The 18,980-nt window shown below is 36.5% G+C and overlaps 1 protein-coding gene across 3 annotated transcripts in view; it reads right to left on the bottom strand.

Annotated features, from left to right (window-relative positions):
* Positions 1-18,980, bottom strand: part of greb1l (GREB1 like retinoic acid receptor coactivator) — a 63,527-nt gene that overhangs the window by 21,059 nt on the left and 23,488 nt on the right. For all 3 annotated transcript variants that reach the window (XM_059344322.1, XM_059344324.1, XM_059344323.1), the window contains exons 2-14: positions 18,601-18,712; positions 13,908-14,067; positions 12,498-12,668; positions 11,000-11,176; positions 9,926-10,102; positions 9,712-9,834; positions 6,608-6,730; positions 4,593-4,730; positions 3,834-3,962; positions 3,299-3,436; positions 2,407-2,592; positions 1,291-1,590; positions 109-237 (exon numbers count right to left, since the gene is read on the bottom strand). In XM_059344322.1, the coding sequence (XP_059200305.1) occupies positions 109-237; positions 1,291-1,590; positions 2,407-2,592; positions 3,299-3,436; positions 3,834-3,962; positions 4,593-4,730; positions 6,608-6,730; positions 9,712-9,834; positions 9,926-10,102; positions 11,000-11,176; positions 12,498-12,668; positions 13,908-14,064 (1,948 nt within the window). In that variant the 5' untranslated portion in view covers positions 14,065-14,067; positions 18,601-18,712. The remainder of the gene's footprint in view (positions 1-108; positions 238-1,290; positions 1,591-2,406; positions 2,593-3,298; positions 3,437-3,833; positions 3,963-4,592; positions 4,731-6,607; positions 6,731-9,711; positions 9,835-9,925; positions 10,103-10,999; positions 11,177-12,497; positions 12,669-13,907; positions 14,068-18,600; positions 18,713-18,980) is intronic.

Genomic DNA, 18,980 nt, shown 5'->3' with positions numbered 1-18,980 from the left:
TGAGATTCAGTTCTTTAGTGTTTTCCAAATTAAGATATAATATGTCTCAAGTGTTATGCCTCCTTCATCAGACAACAACAAAACAATAAGTATGGACGCAGAACTCACCTAGTGACGTGGTTTTGAAGTGAGATGCCAAGACGCTGACTTTCCCTGTGATGAGTTCGTAACTGATTTCCTTCAGAAACTCGTTGGTTGTCAGCATGCCTTCAGCTAAAGCCCGGGCTTGGTACTTTCCTGTGTCCAACACGTATGATTACACGTTAATATAACTTTAACAGACATATTGTCCACAGATTGGTCAAGGTAACATGGTAGCAATCAAATTAAATAATAATAATTATAATAATAACTTTATTTATATAGCACCTTTCAAAAACAAGTTACAAGGTGCTGTACAAAAAAAATAAAACATATCAAATACAATTTACTGACAACAACAAAATAAAACAACAAGAAGAAATTACATTAAAAAAAACTTTTAAAAAAAATGTAAAATTCAAAATCACCAATCACAACAAGGTAATCATACGTAATAAAAGGAAATTAAGAGAAGGCCAACCGATAAAAGTGAGTTTTTAAAAGACATTTAACCCTTTGATGCACAACATGGGTCTAAAGTGACCCGACAGAGTTTCTATGTTCTATATCTTTGCAATAAACTATTTTCATCATTCAGTATTCCAGGTTTTCTTCAATTAGTTTGTTTTTGATCATCATACATCCTAATTTTATGTTTTCCTTTATTCGTTTTTTTAATAAAATCTTTTTGTTTCACTCCCCTTCTAATGCACAACATGGGTCAAAAATGACCCATATCCATTTTTTTAGCTAAGTAGCTTGCTAAGCTAACTACTTAGCTAATTCCTCGGCTAAGTAGTTAGCTAAGTAGCTTGCTAAGCTAACTACATAGCTAACTTCTTGGCTAAGTAGTTAGCTTAGCAAGCTACTTAGCCAAATAGTTAGTATGTCATTTAACCAAATCTTTTTTTCTTCATAAAGTATGAGAGGCAAAATAGAAATAACTATCTGTTGTCATCAAAAACAAGATATTTAAAGAATACTTGGGATATTCAATCATAAAATAAGTTGATATCAAACGATGGAGCACAGAAACACACAGCAGCATTAAATAACATGGCAAATGAATGCGGGTCATGTTTGACCCATGTTGTGCATTAGAAGGGGGTCAATATGTTGTGCATCAAAGGGTTAAAAGAAGCCACTGTGCTTGCCTGCCTGAGATCGCCGGGCGGAAATGATTGAATGCAACCAGTTGATGACACTCACCTAAAACAAGCACGCAGAACTCGTTGCCGCTCATTTTGGAGGCACATATAATGACTACGTATGTGGGCAGGCACTTCTGGTGGTGAGGGCCCTCGCTGAGAGAACGAAGTGACTCCGAGATGCCCTCTCCCAAAGAGTTATGGGTAACCACGACTTGGACGCTGCCCCCCGAGACGCTGGCTTCCAGCCGAGCCAACCAGGGCAGCTGGGACGGGGAGATGGCGGGACCTCTGGGACAGCACAGCATGGCCTTCAAAACAATCTGCTCCAGCTCCTCCCTCAGAGGAATCTGCTCCGAGCCTGCAGGAAACATAACAAAATATGACTGATATTGAAGCGTGCATCTAATAAAATGTGCAGCAAAGTTAGACATTTTTTTGACAGCAATGATTCTGTTTAAAGGCAAGGCAAGGCAAGTTTATTTGTATAGCACAATTCAACACAAGGTAATTCAAAGTGCTTTACATACACATTAAAAACAACAAGACACAATTGAAAACAGTAAAAACAGTCAATTAAAACAGGGAAATAGAAATAGAAATACAAATAGAAATACAAATTATTATATATTATATATCATGTTATTTTACTTATAATTACTTTATTTATATTTTTCATTTTATTTTCATATTGTTTATTATCTATTATTACATATTGTATTATATATATTATATTATATACTGTACTATTATTATTATTATTATTATATACTGTCGAGTCACTATAGCATTGTTGCCATCATATCACCAGTTGAATTATTACTTCTTAAGTGTCCTTGTTCTATTCTGTGTTTTTATCTATCTATCTATCTATCTATCTATCTATCTATCTATCTATCTATCTATCTATCTATCTATCTAAATAAGATAAAATAAGATACAGCAGGATAAGATAAATACAAAATAAAATAATAAAAAGCACAAGTCAAACATTGCGTAGTTAAAAAGTAAGGGCAGTAGAGTAGAGCAGATAAGTGTTAAAGTTAAGAGTACGCTGCAGTAAACAATAGTGTTTTTAGTCCTGATTTAAAGGAGCTGAGCGTTTTGGGCAGACCTTGGATCTACTTAAAAGCATGCAACATGTTAGTGAAAATACTTATTTGTGTTTGCTGCTCACCTAAACGTGCAAGATACTGTAAAGTGAGCAGAATCATGGTTTCCACACAGAGGAGCTGGCTGCTGTTGAGGCCCAGCGTCTCCAGGGTTTTCTCTGTCAGCTGGCTGCTCTTAAAGCAGCTGACCAGCAGGGGGCTCACCACGATGTCCCCAACATTCCCGTAGAAATAAGGTAAAGTGCCGTGCCCTAAAGAGAAAAGTTGGCATGAGAAAAACCCCAAAAATATTGTAGACAGAAATCAACGACTTCAATATTTGTTCTGCTGAATTAAAAAACTTTCAAAGCTTGATATTTGGACACTTAATATTTGAATATTTGATATTTGAATCAATATGTGGTGTGTGTGTGTGTGTGTGTGAGTGAGTGTGTGTTTGTGTGCTTGCATGACTAAATGCGTGTGTGTGCATGTTTGTGTATGTATACTTACAAATGTGTATGTGGGGGAGGGAGGGGTGGGTTTTGTCATCTTTATTGTTTGTTTTTATTCTTTTTTTTTTTGTAAAGCACTTTGTGTTGCATTTTTATGTATGAAAAGCGCTATATAAATAAAGTTTGATTTGATTTGATTTGAATAAAAAAGGTACAAAAGCTATCAAGCCGGATTCGAAATAGCATGTTTTAAACTTGTGTTTTTGATTGTTTTTTTATTTGGGGGTGAACAGTCCCTTTAAGTGTTATTACTGAAACTACTCATACATTTTAGAAAATACTTAAGTAGTGGATGGTATCCCGATTTCATCACCCAGATCATTGACATTTTACTTTATTTACTTTATTCTAGTCTGTTTCTCTCTTTCTGCCATAGATAAACATTGTTTTGCTGTTCTCTGTAGGAGGATATTTCACTTGCGGTGTCAGGAAAAGGCTCAGATCATTAAAATAAAGCTTGTACCGATGAGGATGACAGGGCGAACTCCTGAAGAGTTGAGCAGGTTGTCGGGCACGATGACCGTCTCTCCAGCGGTGATGGGCTGGGGCTGAATGACTCCTGCTACTGGCGGCTGAGGAGGCGACACTCCTAACACAGAACCTGGAATTCATGTCAATACAGGATAAATATGTTCATTTTTAGTCTTTCACATTATGATGCCTGTACATATAACCACAGTCACATGATGTGGCAGAAATTGTCCTCAATCGTCCTGTCTGCTTTTTTTTGCAGCAGCAGCAGCAGCAGACTGTCCAGCTCTATCTCCATGACGATACTGGATGAATCATCCCTAACAACCAGAGGACGTCAGGGACGTGGCGTACTCATCCCCCACCCAGAGGGAGGGGGGCAACCAACAACACAGCTAATGCTCCTCAGGGCAAAAAAACACCCTTCTGCTCTCACATGCTTGGACACACATGCACAAAAAGAAGACACATGACATAAGAGGGTCAATTTACAACAAATCCCACACTGTCTCTGTTCGGGGACTGACCTGGAGGACAAACTATCGGCCGGATGGCCGGCACGGGGACGGCCGTCGGCGGGACGGGTACCACCAACGTGTTGGGGTGCCAGCTCCGGTGGCGCTTCTTTGGAGGACCCGAGGTCATGGCGGTGGTTACTGGACGTGCAGAACAGACACGGATGTCAAAACATAAAACAGAGCAATCATATACATATATATGAGTGTCAAGGTTATTATAGTTAACGAAAACTAACAAAATAACAAAAACTAAAATTGAAAAAACATTTTCGTTAACTGAAATAAAAATAAAAACAAGAGTTTTTAAAAAAAACGATAACTAACTGAAACTGTATTGTGTGGTTACAAAACTAACTAAAACTAACTAAAATTATAGTGAAAATGTCCTTCGTTTTCGTCTTTTTCAACTTTTTTCATTCATAATTCACTGTTTCTATTTCAACATGCAGGAACACATGGTGAATATGTTTACTGAGACTGGGATGACTTCACTCCCACCAAAATAGAAAACACCCCGAACTGTAAGAGTTAATAACCTTATTGGGGCTGAGATGATAAACCAAAGGAAATGAAGGCACATACCCCATTACAAAAAAAACAAAACTAATAAAAACTAAACTAAAACTAGCAAACTCACTAAAACTAACTGAATTTGAAAACAAAAATTCACAACGAAATTAAAACTAAAACTAATGAAAAATCCAAAACTATTATAACCTCGATGAGTGTATAGAGTTCCGTGCTTCTAATATGCAACTTTAGACTCACCAGGACTGTCTCCTAGGTCGGCGGTGCGATAGCCCTGACTCTGAGGTCCTAAAGAGACCTGCGAGGGGCTCAGTAAGGGAGAACGCCCGTCAACACCCAGGCTATTTGTCGGCACATTCACCCTCAGAGCTGTGGGTACTACAGACGCACATACATGCACATAAATACACACATTAATACACTCAAGCGGGTTTATATTTTACTTTAAACTACGTAGCTCTACCACCCATGAGGAATAATTCACAGGAAGACAAATGCAATTTTTCCAAATTTGACAAACAACAAATGTATTGATCATGTAAATATTGTTATTTTATTTTGACTGTCAATGATAAAAGTCAGTAGGTTAATTTTTTTACTTGATCCCATTTAGGGTCAGCTATAGACCTTTGCTATAGATCGTTATGAATCGAGACTCGATAGTGGACAACGGCACGGCCTTCAGTGCTTAAAAAATGTTTAAATCTGGAATAGAATTAAAATATGATAATCTAAAGCATAATAAAATTGTACATTTCGAAGAATCATGACACCCGCAACTTTTACCATGTTGATAATCTTAGTGTTAGCATGCTTGTATTTGCCAATTAGTACAAAACAAGCACAGCTAAGGTTCAATAACTTTTTTAGGTATTAGGTCGTAAATTAAAAAAAAAAGATAAGCAACATTAGGAAAATTCCTCCTGTGTGCACTAGAGCCTGACAGATATCAGATGACAGATATTATCAGCAGATACTGGCCTGTCAAAGACATATCAGTATCGATGTATATACTGTCTGATATGTGGCGAATAAAATCCTGAAAACCTTTTTTACACAATATATAATGCAAAAAATGTTGCTTGGTATGATTTAGAAATAGTGATAGCAGTTTTATTATTTATTACTTTTATTATTTTTTATTAAATGTCAGCAAATGACTGTTACTGAACAGAAATTATGTTTATTTAGCTATTTATTTTATTCATATTTATTATTTATTTTCTCGGTTATCATTTATAGAATTTGCTGACAATGTGATACATTGGTTGTATAATGTATAATAATATATAACAATGTTAAATAGTATTTAATAGTTTTATATTTGAGAAAGTAGCTCTCTGAGTACATTTGCAGAGTGAAAAGTCAGTGCACAATACACATAAAAAAGGTCTATTTTCATTCTAGCTAAAAAAAAAATTGCTATATTAGCCACCATATCACTTATCGGTGAATTTCTCTTCTTTAAAATCAGATCTGCATCGGCATCAAAAATCCCATATTGGTCTGGCTCTACTGTACACCGTGCATTCTGCAAAAAATGTCACAGCAATCCATCCAATAAGTGTTGAGACACAAACATAAAGGTATTTTCGCAGCTGTTATATCTGCTGAGCAATACATAAAAATGCGTCAGTGCTAACTCATTGATTGCCTATGCATTGACGTCTGTCGCCAACGACCGGATTGGACGTTTTGCAATCTCATATTCACCGTGTTTGCAATACACTAAAACATTGATCGGTGTGTGTTGCCTTTGCTTGTCAATATCACAACCTTGTAAAGGAGCTAATGGATAGCAAAGCCTTAAAAAGTCATTACTGCATTCTTTCCTTCAGCATTGATTGGTGTGTATTTACGAGTGCACACACATTCATCTGTTTGTGTGTTTGTGTGTTTAGCAGGCTTTGGCAGAGGTTAATCTTGGCTCCATGGTCAGCCGCGGCTCCATCTGCTTTATGGTGAACCACGTAGCTAAGCAACCCTATTGCAGAATAAGTACAAGGCCACTTAAGTGTCACTCACATAAAAAACAAAGGCTTATTGCCATCTAAATCCTTGCAGTTACCTGTGTCAGAGCCTGGATGCAGCTAGGAATGTGGGAGTGTGACGGAAATATATGTGGTGTGCCTCTTGTATCTTAATCTAGGAAGATTAATGATCTTGATGCAAAGCAATGCATAATGCAGAAGGGAAACACACCAATGACATTAGCTGATAAAACGGCATTCAATTACAGAATAAAAGAGCTTCACCTATTGGTAGAGTCTTGTTTCCAGATGTGGATGACAGAGGTTTGAGGAAACTGCTGTCTCTGCTGAGGTCCTGACTCCCGAAAAAGACAGAGGATACTTGTGACGTTCTGGTTGGTGGAGAATCTGCAGATAAAAATATGCATATAAAAAAAAATATATATATATACAAGTCTTATCCCATTTATCCCAGGCATCCGCATAGAAACATATTTCAGCTTTGCTAAAAGAACCTCTGTCGCTTCAGCAGAATTTGTCTGGTCTTTCTTTCGGCTTACATGCAAGTAAAAAAAAGATTAGCTTCATTTTGTGCACATGTGCGCTGCCTAGGAAGTAATTGTTACTATATATATATATATATATATATATATATATATCATACTTTAATTCAATAAATACATTTTACATTTTTTAGAACTTTGACAAAATACATTGTCATATTACCCTACAAACACTCACCAACTCCCCTCAGCCTTCATACCTATGTTCCCCCTGAGCCATTATGCTGCTAATCAAACGCTAACAGACTGTTCTCTGTCTGTATCCAACGTCCATTGCACAACACAAACAAACCATTGCTCGCCTTTTGACGAACCGTTCCAAGATCAACAGTAAATTGGAGCAGAGCTGGAGATGTGCATATTACAGTGTTTGACCTCTTGGCTTGCTTTGTGTCAGCAACCTGTTTTGGGACAGAGTGTACCTGAAGGTCAGGAGTTATTCAGGCCAGGGTTATGACAACAATGAGCCCCGCAGCTCGGTTGTCGAACACATTAATACGTGAGATCTCTGCTGACAGGCAGCTTCCAGGTTCAGAACAAATCAATACCGTAAGCCCAGGAGCTTTTTTTCAATCAAAGAGGGAACATTCGCTCGTGTTGTGAGAGGTCAGAGAAGAAACGTCTCCTTGAAGAGAGGCGTAATCCGTCTCGCGGGCTTTTGACATTTCGCTGTCGGTTTACCTGAAGCTATTCAGGCTTTTATTCCATCACACTGTTGTTAAATTTGACCTCTATATGACAAACAGTGACAGAATTTTATTGTACTGCTACTCAATTGCATTAAGTTTCCTACAGCCCTAACAATATGGGATTTTTGAGGCCGATGCTGATTTAAGAGGGGAAAATTCATCAATAACCTAAAGTCATTTTTAAAAAAGAAAATTTAGTATAAAAACAGATATTTTCTATGTGGATTGTGTGCCGATTTTTCACTCTGCGAATGTAACCAGAGAGCTTCTTCCTCAAACACAAAACTATGAGAAATAATATTCAACATTGTTAGATATTATTATATATTAAACAAGATAATATATTTCATTGTCAGCCAATTCTATAAATGATAACTGATAAAATATAGACTAAAAAGGAATAAAATAAACAGCTAAATAAACATAATTACTGTTCAGTTTCAGTCATTTGCTGACTATTAAAAAAATAATAATATATTAATATCAGTCAACTGATACAGCTGTTGGGCTCTAAAATGTAATTTAAATATTACAACATGACAGAGGCTGCTGATATCAGACGCTGCAACAACAATGATAAAAAATATACTGAAAAGGTTATTAACTATTGATGAAATATCAGTATTCTAACAAGCAACAAAAAGAGATGAAGCACAACCAACAGAGTCCTCTCTTCGTCACAAACTCACTCCTAAACAGCAGAATGAAGTGTTGTGGTCCAAGCGTCACTCTACGCTCACCTCATGAATGTCATTGTTAGTCACCACCACCTCTCTCTATGGCAACGGCATAAACCTACTGTGGTCGGAAAAATGTGTTCTGAGGAAAAAGAAACACTGAAGCTGAGAAAAGAGTAGCCTTTAAAAAGGGGCTTATTACCTGTGTCTTTTTTTTATCTACTGCTGATTTTAATGTGTCTGAGTTTTCTCTTAGTCTTTTGTTTTTTGTTTCTGGTTTCTGTAGCACTTTGAGATTTCTGTATGAAAAGTGCTTTACAAATAAAATGTATTATATTATTATTATTATTATTATCATTAGCCCAGATGGGAAAACTATTTTGGGTCTCTGAGGCTCAGTCTCATGGTTTAGTCCCAATATTCTGACTAATGCAGCCTCTGCAGCCATGCTTGTAGCCTAAATATATATGTAATTTTATATTATGGAAGTAATCAATTCAGGTGTTCACCAACGCAATGCCTCCTTTAAGTGAAATATGTACCTTCCTGGGATTCATTTTTCAGCATTTGAGTCAGTTTTTAGTCAGAAAGCTGTTAAGATGTTAATATAATCATCTTGAACAAAAGTTAATCCATGCAAGCCTGAAGAGGTTTGCTACATCTTTACGTTTTTATCAGCTTTTTAAGAGTAAAATTGCATTTCATTTCTAAGTACTTTCAGGGTACCTAAACCAAAGATCTTTAGCCTCTCAAAAATGTCCAAGTCTTTACTATAAATGTGCATAAATGCATTGACTTTTGTAGTTGTTACCATTTGTTTTATATCAGCTTTGATTGCATGTTTTGACCACGATTTCTTAATGAATGATTATTATGAGCGATTGTGTAGGTGAAAGAACCAGATTATGTTGAACATCAAGCATTTTCAAGGAATATATACAGTACAAGCCAAAAGTTTGGACACACCTTCTCATTCAATGTGTTTTTCTTTATTTCCATGACTATTTACATTGTAGATTCTCACTGAAGGCATCAAAACTATGAATGAACACATATGGAATTATAAACTTAACAAAAAAAGTGTGAAATAACTGAAAACATGTCCTGTATTTTAGATTCCTCAAAGTAACCACCCTTTGCTTACTAGAATATAAGACATGTTTTCAGTTATTTCACACTTTTTTGTTAAGTACATAATTCCACGTGTGTTCATTAATAGTTTTGATGAATTTACAATGTAAATAGTCATGAAAATAAAGGAAACGCATTGAATGAGAAGGTGTGTCCAAACTTTTGGCCTGTACTGTATATATATATATATATATATATATATATATATATATATTTATACACACATATACAAGCATATTACTGACCGTGAAACATAATGGGTAACGTTTTCCAAACATACCAGACATTGTTTGAACCCTAAATTTATTTTGAAATGCATTCAGTCTCACCCGAGAGGGAGAAGGGAGAGGAGCTGTGTCCACTGGCGCCTCCGTTTTCTTTGCTGCTGAGAGACGAGGACGAGCTGGGTTTGGACGTTGACGCGCTGCTGGAGAACTGACGGGTTTTACAGTCTGAGAAGGAACAGAGAGGAAACGTCATCAGAGGTTAAATCAGTGCATTGCGAGACAGACGTGTGATATAAACGTCAGGATTTTTCGTTACCTTTCCAGCAGATGAGGGGTCCTTTGCACAGAGCACCCTGAGAATTCTTCACCAGGTAGTATTTTAAGTGCTTCTGCTTCTTGGGCTGGGTGGATAACTTCAGGTTGATGTGGTTGGAAAACTCAGTGAAGTATCTGAAACCCTTTTCCCCACAGCCCACACAGTTTCCTGAAAAACCTGCAAGTAATGCAACAAAAAAAGGAATTATTGTAATGTATTTTGCAAAAAAAAAAAACCCCATCAACAACAGGATTTAGAGATATTTACAGGTCAGTTCAGTGTATAGATAGATAGATAGATAGATAGATAGATAGATAGATAGATAGATAGATAGATAGATAGATAGATAGATAGATAGATAGATAGATAGATAGATAGATAGATAGATAGATAGATAGATAGATAGATAGATAGATAGATAGATAGATAGATAGATAGATAGATAGATAGATAGATAGATAGATAGATAGATTACTTTATTAATCCCCGAAGGGAAATTCGGTTGTCACAGCAGTCCGGTGTTCAAGTACAATAAAATACAATAGAATACAATACTGAGGTAGCATAAATAAAAACAACAATAGAAAAAAAACAGAATAACACAAAAAAAAAGAACATCAGTTGGTAGGATGGTTGGCAAGATGATGGTAATAATTAAACTGGTGATATGATGGCAACAATGCTATAGTGACTAGACGGTATATAATAATAATAATAGTACAGTATATAATATATATAATATAATATGTAATAATAGATAATAAACAATATAAAAACAAAATGAAAAATATAAATAAAGTAATTATAAGTAAAATAACATGATATATAATATATAATAATAGTAATAATAATAATAATAAATAAGGCCGGTATAATAACAATAGTAGTATATTACAGTATATAGTAATAATAGTAATGGCAGCAACAGTATATATAATAATAATAATAATAATAATATTAATAACATAGCAAAGTGTCTTGCGTAGTGTATAATTAACATAACAACGGTGCGTCATCATTGTGCCAGTTACTCAGAATGCTGTCTTTCATCTCAGACCGGAGGAACACACTGACCTAAAAGTGCATTTTTCCCATTCTCGTCAGGCAGAAAGCGGCGGTCCACAGCACACACCAGGATGTGCTCGGGGACGCTTGGGGACTTGGCACCGACCAGCTCGAAGCCCGCTGGGACTTCTAGGGACTCTGTTGCGATGGAGACAAGGCGGAGGTCCTTGCCTGCCTGACAGAAACCTGAAGAGGAAGGATCTTTTTCAGTCAAAAAAATGGGTAAATTAAGATGGATGGGAGGAAATATGTACTGAAGCACACAAAGTAACTGACTCGAACCCATGGCAGGAATTCAGGTGGACGGTTATAATCAGATTCTTTAGGACACCAGCAATCATATTTAATATGGGGCTCACACACTCAGATAAATGCTGGAGAAGTTGTGGTACACACATTGGTAACCATATTCATTCATCACTTGGAAAAGTATTCCAGAAAAGTTTTAATAAAGATCCCAAGATGGTAATGTTTGGCCTCATACCAAATTACATAACTGGAAGGGGGAAAAAATATCTTTTACAAATATTACTGATTTCAGCTCTTAAATGTATTACTGTTAAATGGTTAAAACCAGACCCTCCAACATACAATATGTGGATTGAGAAGGTCTGGGAAATGTATCACATGGAACAAATAACTTACTCCTTGAGGCTCCAAAAAGATATATTTGTTAACAGATGGAGACCTGCCATGACCATATTAATGCAATAATCTCATGTTACCTTTATTTTACTTTATTTCACTTCATTTAATTTGATTTATTTCCATTTACACAGTTTATTATTTAATTACTTTGTTTGTGTTACCTTTGTTTAACCATATCATTTATACATATTTGACCTGATGTATATGCTTTAATGCTGTATTAAGCAGATCACAAATGAAAAACAGCAGACTAAATGTGAATTTGTATATATATGTTTGTATAAGCTGCAAAAATTGAAATAAAATTTAAGTCTAAAAAAAGGGTAAATTACACTGTTTGTATATTAGGTGATGAAAACAGAGACATAGAAATCATATCTTCTATAATTCTATTTTTGTATTCCATTTAAAGTGCTTCAATATAAATTAGAGCCTAACCGATATGGGATTTTTAAGACCAATGCTGATACTGATTTTAGAGGGGGGAAAAACATCGATATTTGAAATGGGTTTTTTTATGACCTATTTTATGTGGTTTGTGCAATCTTCATATAGTCTTGTCCCTGCTCTTGTATGTACTTTAATTGATGTTGAATGTGGTGTATGAGAATTGTGGTTGATTGTTCTTATTTTATCATGGTGCTGCCTTCTTGGCCAGGTCATTCTTGAAAAAGAGATTTTAATCTCAATGAATTTTACCTGGTTAAATACAGGATACTGATTGATTGATTGATTGGTTGATTGATTGATTTGGTTTGATTTATGTATACCAGATGTTTGCAAAATGTCTGTTAAAATGTTCAATAAAAAGAAAGTTAAAAAACAAAAAAACAAACAAATAAAGGGCGTTTTGGGTTACCGTCGAGTGTGCAGCAGCCGTCGGGTGCGGGGGCCTGCAGGTAGGGAAGAGGAGGGCTGCTGCTGTCTGAGTCATCTTCGTCCTCCAGCTCCTCCAGATCGTTGGAAGAATGGCCGTTCAGCAGATCGTGGCCTGGAGGCTCTCCATGGAGGTCAGCTTTTGACTTAATGTCTGATGGAAATTTTAAATCTGATGAGTTTCTCAAGAGCTGAATTAGGATTCTTAAAAGGTTTCCTATTCTATTAATATCCAAAGGAAATGGAATTTTAGTTGACTAATAATAGGGAACAATAGTGAATTAGAGTCTTATAATCATTGCACAAGAGGTCTGCTGAACAGGCAAAAATATGACATTTTTCCCACAATAAGCGTACAATTCAACATAAATGAAAAATAAAGTACTAATAATACATCAAAGAATTCAATTTCGCTGCTCTTTCAAGGAAATATTATTCATTTTGTCTCCAATTATTAGTACCAAATAACAAAGTTCTTCTCATTCTAAAGGTCAAATCCAAGCAATTTACAAGCATTCTAAGATGTATTTTCAAACTATCCAGCACCTTGGAGCAGCGGTAATTATATATGTATATATAACACATACAGTATATTGTATATATTGATTGATTGATTGAGAATTTATTTGAACACAAAATAAAAGATGAACATTTAAAAACAAACGAACAACAATAAATACAAGACAACAACACAAAATGAAACAACAACAAGACTCAACACTTATTTGTGTTCAAAAGGAGCGGGAAGAAGCCAAAGCTTATTAAATCCCTCCCCTTCTCCCTATGTTAATTTACTATATTCAGTTATATAACACTAATATTTATATATATGTATGTATAACACATAGTAATGTAGTTTATAAACTCATTATTACCATTATTAACACACATAACTTGTTATTAACTTACATGACAGATCATCACATTAACCCATTGACGCCTAAAACTGCCTGTAAAACCTCTGGGCGATTTTAAAATAAGCCCCTAAAACCTGAAGTTTTTCTGGAAATTCAACAGAAGTGTCAACGCTTCTACTAAATAATAGATTTTCAGCCTCTGTAGCAGATAGAAATGAAATGCAAAAAGTATTTGAGAGCTTATACAAATACTACAAAACGACATATCCGCTTTCCAGGCTTCAATGGGTTAAATCAAATGTTGTGGGGCAATAAACCACCAGAATTATGTTTCATGACAGCATTCTCATCCTATATGAGCTTAATTCTAAGCACATTAATCAAACTTTGAAAACACCACATGAACACACCCATACAATAAAGTGTTCCTGAAATGTACAGCAATTACACCACAGCTTTGACTCAATATCTCAATTCTGATAACATAATTGAGGTATTGCTGCATACATTATAGCCTTTAGCATAGCATTTCTCACCGTCCATGTTTCCAGGGTACTGCTCCGGCTCCAGGTACAGCTGTGTGAAGATGGGCTGTGGATCTCCGCTGCTGGAGCGCAGCGACGCCTCAATGGAGTTGTGGAGAGCCTCTTCGAATCGAGCAGACTTCAGCTGCCCGGCGTATGAATTCCCCATTTTCTGCGAGAGGAGCAAAGAGAAGCAGCATGATGAGCAAAGCTGCACAGTCATGATGCTCTTTATCTCGATTCATTGATTAAAGCTCTGCAGATGGCAAACCAGCAGCAGCAGGTGCATTCAATTTTTCAAATGAACACAGCTGCATCCCTCTGAGGGTTGTGTCAGTGTACGTCAATGGGCTTTCTATTTATAATTATACATCAGCCAGTGCTTCAGCCGTCACATTAAACTCTGGGCAATTATGGTGGGAATTTTTCTATTAATCAGTCAAGAAAATAATCACTGAAATATTCAATTGTAAAAAATACTATGTAATTACTACTAATATGTTGTTGCTGGTGTTATCTGTGCTGTACTATATATGGAAACTTGCAAACCTGCAAACACACATATTACGTTGACTTCCATTCATTTTGTACTCAAACCTAACATAACCCTCCCTAATTATTTTAAGGGAACAGCTTAATTATTTAACTCTATTTATGTACTTTATTCTCTTTATGAGGATGATAAAATTACTATTATAATCATCACTATTCATTATTCAATTGTTTTTATTAAGGGGTTTGGTCACTATTTTTAAACTTTTTATCCTTCCTAGGCTGGTTTAACCCGGAAAAAACTCACCCATAAAGTCGGAATTATTTTGTTTTCGGACACAATCCTCTGTTAATTGTGGTTTTACTTTCATTGTGATATGTTTGGAAGAGACTGATTAATAAAGTTTTGAGAAGATATAAACATTGTGAAAATAATTTCATGGAAAGAGGTAAAAAATATTTTATTACAACTTTATGAGTGACCGTGTATATCTATAACCTTTTTTATAAGTCTTTTTTAACCTAAACCTCCACTGCCTAAGTCACTTGCTCCTTTTTAATTTTTTAATTTTTGATCAATTACACAAGCTTTTTTTTTTTAAGAATTATTTTATAAATGAGGATTTTCTGTGATCAACAGCCTGGTCTAATTTTAATTAAGGAACACTTTTAATAAAATGGTTTTCACTCCTTCAAGGTGATACATTGGTAACGCTTTATAATAAGGTCCTTAATAACCATTAATTAACAAGTAATAAGACACTGTTCTCGCTTTAGATACGTTAGTTGCAAAAAGCATAGTTAACTTATAATAGATGAGCAGTAAAGTATATTTTAATATCAATAAGCAAACAAAATAAGATTAATAAAGGCATGGCAAAGACATAATGGGTGGGTCATGGGTGTCTGTAATGCCATTATTAACACTTATATAAGCTTATAAACACACAATAATGTTAATAAGCATCTTGTTAGGACTTACAATGGCCTTATTACTTGTTAATTAACGGTTATTACAAGGACCTTAGTATAAAGCGTTACCGATACATTTTTTAAATATAACCGATTCATGCCTGACCTGGGGCTGGGCGATATGGCCCTAAAAGAATATCACAATATTGACGGCTATTTTTGCGATAACGATATTCTAGACGATATTAGGAAATACTTAAAAAGATATAGAAAATATGATTTTTTTTTTAGTCTGTATAAATAAATAAAAATCTAAAATGTAGTTTGAAGGGCAAATCTCAACAGTTGCGAAATACAAAAAAATGACTCTTGACTCTTAATAATAATATAATTTAACATTTATAATAAAAATAACCATTTAGGGGTTCCGGGGGCATATTTTAATGACATTTTGTAAATGAGAATAAAGGTTCTTGTATGTTTTATATAAGGCATCTTATTTTGACAGTCTTCTTGTAAATTCTGTGGTGGATTCTCTTAACACACTGTGCTCTTATTTTGAAAGCTGCATGTGTTTAGCGACAGGGGTAAGTAGCTTTTTTAAGTAGCTTTTTGTGATAAAAACAACTTTAATTGTTAGCCTTACGCCACTACATCAAGTAGGAACGTTGCCAATATCATGATATGCATTTTTTTTAACCATAACAAAAATATACCGATATTATCGTGAACGATACAATATGGCACACCCCTAGCCTGACCCAGTCAGATGGTGAACGAAGTACAATTTCTTCCATTTTCTTTGCACCTGTTGGTCAGCATAAACATAATGACCAAGACCAATGGCTTTTCCCCTCTTATTGGGCACTTCTTCTTTTCTCCTTCTGTCTCTTGTGTCCTTCTGCCTGCCCTCCACCCCGGTGTCCACTCTGTGACATCTGCCGGGGTCGGCTGTGTGGGCCCGAGGTTGGCTGGCTTCTCTTGGTGGCAGGTGGCAGCTGGACAGAGGGCTGCACACGTAGTCTCAAAGAGGAGAGCGCAAGAAAGAGATGAAGGGGGGGAGAAAGAAAGAGAAGGAAAGAAAGAGAGAGAGAGGGACAGAATGCACTCCACGCTCCCGCAGTGCAGCTTCCGTCTTAAACTCCCACTTTTTATCGTAACATTTCACACGATTTCACACCAAGCGAGTAATAATCAAGAGCCTTCAAACTGGGTGGTGAAAGAAAGCAAATAAAAAACGAGTTTTGGCTGCTTTCCTGACACATGAGTTCAGCCTGTGACACCTTCCATGTTTGTCCTTGGACTACATCTGACCGCTGTTGTGGTTCTTCACACTTACTGCAGCCAAGTGGAGGCCCAGGTTGAAAACTTCAGCTGCTTAAAGAAGCTCAAACTGGTTATTCAGGTCTAGAAGAAGATCCAGAGCAGCTGTTAAAGCACTGACATGACAACGTTATGTGCTGTAATGTTAGCTGTGATGACAGTCAGCTGTTTAAGTGACCTAAACTTGAGCCCAGAGTTTAGTAACGATTTAACTAACTTGGCCTTTCAGAAATGTTTTCTCCCCTTTGTATTGTAGATGTTCGCTTGAATGTTCTTTTAAAAGTTGTATTAATTCTGTTATTTAAATGTAATTAGAAATGTAGCAGCAGCAACTTTGCTAAATGTAAAAAAAAAAGAAAGATCTGAAACACTTTACAAAAATGAATTAATTTAAAGAGGAACTATACTAGATTATTTTGGTACTTTTTTTTTTACTTTTGTAAGGCCAACATCTCACACAACAATCTAAACTGATGAATAGCCCTACATATAAGAGGGAAATATGTATTTTTGATGTTGGGGTCCCTTTTACTTGTAGATCAGTTACTTTTTAAAACTTAGTAGAGCAGAACATTTCTTTTCACTATCAATTAATGTGATTATTTTCTCAATAAATCAATGATTCATTTTCTCTGTAAAATGTCAGAAAGTAGAGATCCATCCATGACCGCAAAGTGAGCTCTACATACTGTTTTGACCAACAAACAGTCCAAAACACAAAGATATTCAGCTTTCTTTTTTAGCATTAAAATAAACAATTTCTATGTTAGTTGCTATGTTCTTCTTTACCACAAGCTGAATGTGTCAGTCAGTGAATCAATATCTACACTGTCTTTTGGCCACCTAAACCCTGAACCTTTTTATTTTGTCAATAATGAGCAGGGTGGGAATCAAGTTGGAGCTGCCTTTCTCCTCCCAGGTCGCATTGTGCCCCTGCCTGGACAGGTTCCAGACCCCGTGTTTACCTAACAACCTTCCAGGGGAGGAATCTGACCAATCCAGACAAAAGACAAGATTAACAGTGCCTGACTGTGCTGTCAAAGAGATAAGCAGCTTAACAGAATGAAGCTACAGTATTTCTTGCTTAACTGATGGAGGAAGGTGGCTGCACAGAGAGACAAAGAGAGAGGGGTGAGGGGGCCTGGGGGCCTGAGGGTGTTTTTAAACAGCGGCTGCCTGTTCGATTGTGAAGTCAAAGGAGGCTCCGGAGGCCTCTTTGGCCGGCTGACCCTCAAGCCTCAGCGGACAGATTTGTCATTAACCTTGCGCGGGCCGGAGGTGAACACAGAGAATGACCTTTTATCACCTGCACAACTTAAAACAAAGCGTGACTGTGGCAGAGGTCACTTAACGGATGCTTGTAGGGTGTGACTCAGGCGGTTGCTAAGGTCAGTTGTAGTGGCGGGGGGGGGGGGGGTTATTTCAGGTGAGTCAGCGGCTGCAGTCGGCTTGACGGACGAGCAAACATAATGAGTGGACTCTAGTGAGGGAGAAGCAGTTCAACGTTCAAAGACGTTTAAAAAGAGGCGTTCATGTCCCCCCGAGTGGCAACTTTAACCCATTGAGGTCTAAAACGCCTGTAAAACCTCTGGGTGATTTTAAAATAAGCCCCTAAAACCTGAAGTTTTTCTGGAAATTCAACAGAAGTGTCAACGCTTCTACTAAATAATAGATTTTTCAGCCTCTGTAGCAGATAGAAATGAAATTCAAAAAGTATTTGAGAGCTGATACAAATACTACAAAACGACGTATCCACTTGTCAGGCTTCAATGGGTTAAAGCGGTCCCTGAGCTGATCAGATGGCCGGTCAAAGCCACGTCTCGGCTCCTGGGTGGCTTCAACAGATTGCATGAATGTGACCCCGGGTCAACGTAGGGTAATCTTCACTCAGTGGATTTCAGAGGGACAAGACAGGAAAAAATATGAGAACACAGACAAGTTCATTCTCAGTGCATTAAAGAAAAACTGAAATTCTTACTATGTCGGATTGTTCCCAGGCGTGAAGGGACGTGTTCACCTCTGCTACATGCTGGATCGCTACCACTCAGCAGAAACGTTCAGCCAAGACATACCACTCAGTGCTTCCAGACCTGGAGGAGAGCAGGGAGATAACTTTAGCTCACAGAGTGTCACTGTCACTGATACAATGAAACACAAACTCAACAGATTATATCTCCGGAACAATACACTGAAGCATTTCGGGGGGTTAGTAGCTTTTTACGTGATTACAATTTTTTTTATTCATTCAATAAACAGGGTCCTGGGAAGCATTATTGAGCAACACATTTAAGACTAAAGTTTAAAAACTTGTGTCTTATTTGGTCTTCAAGAATTGTTTTTCCTCAAACATAAAAAAGA

Source organism: Centropristis striata, chromosome 11, assembly GCF_030273125.1.
Source record: "Centropristis striata isolate RG_2023a ecotype Rhode Island chromosome 11, C.striata_1.0, whole genome shotgun sequence".
In the NCBI taxonomy this organism is placed as follows: domain Eukaryota; kingdom Metazoa; phylum Chordata; class Actinopteri; order Perciformes; family Serranidae; genus Centropristis; species Centropristis striata.
Note: the sequence above shows the minus strand (reverse complement) of the source record. Positions and strands in the feature narration are given on the sequence as shown.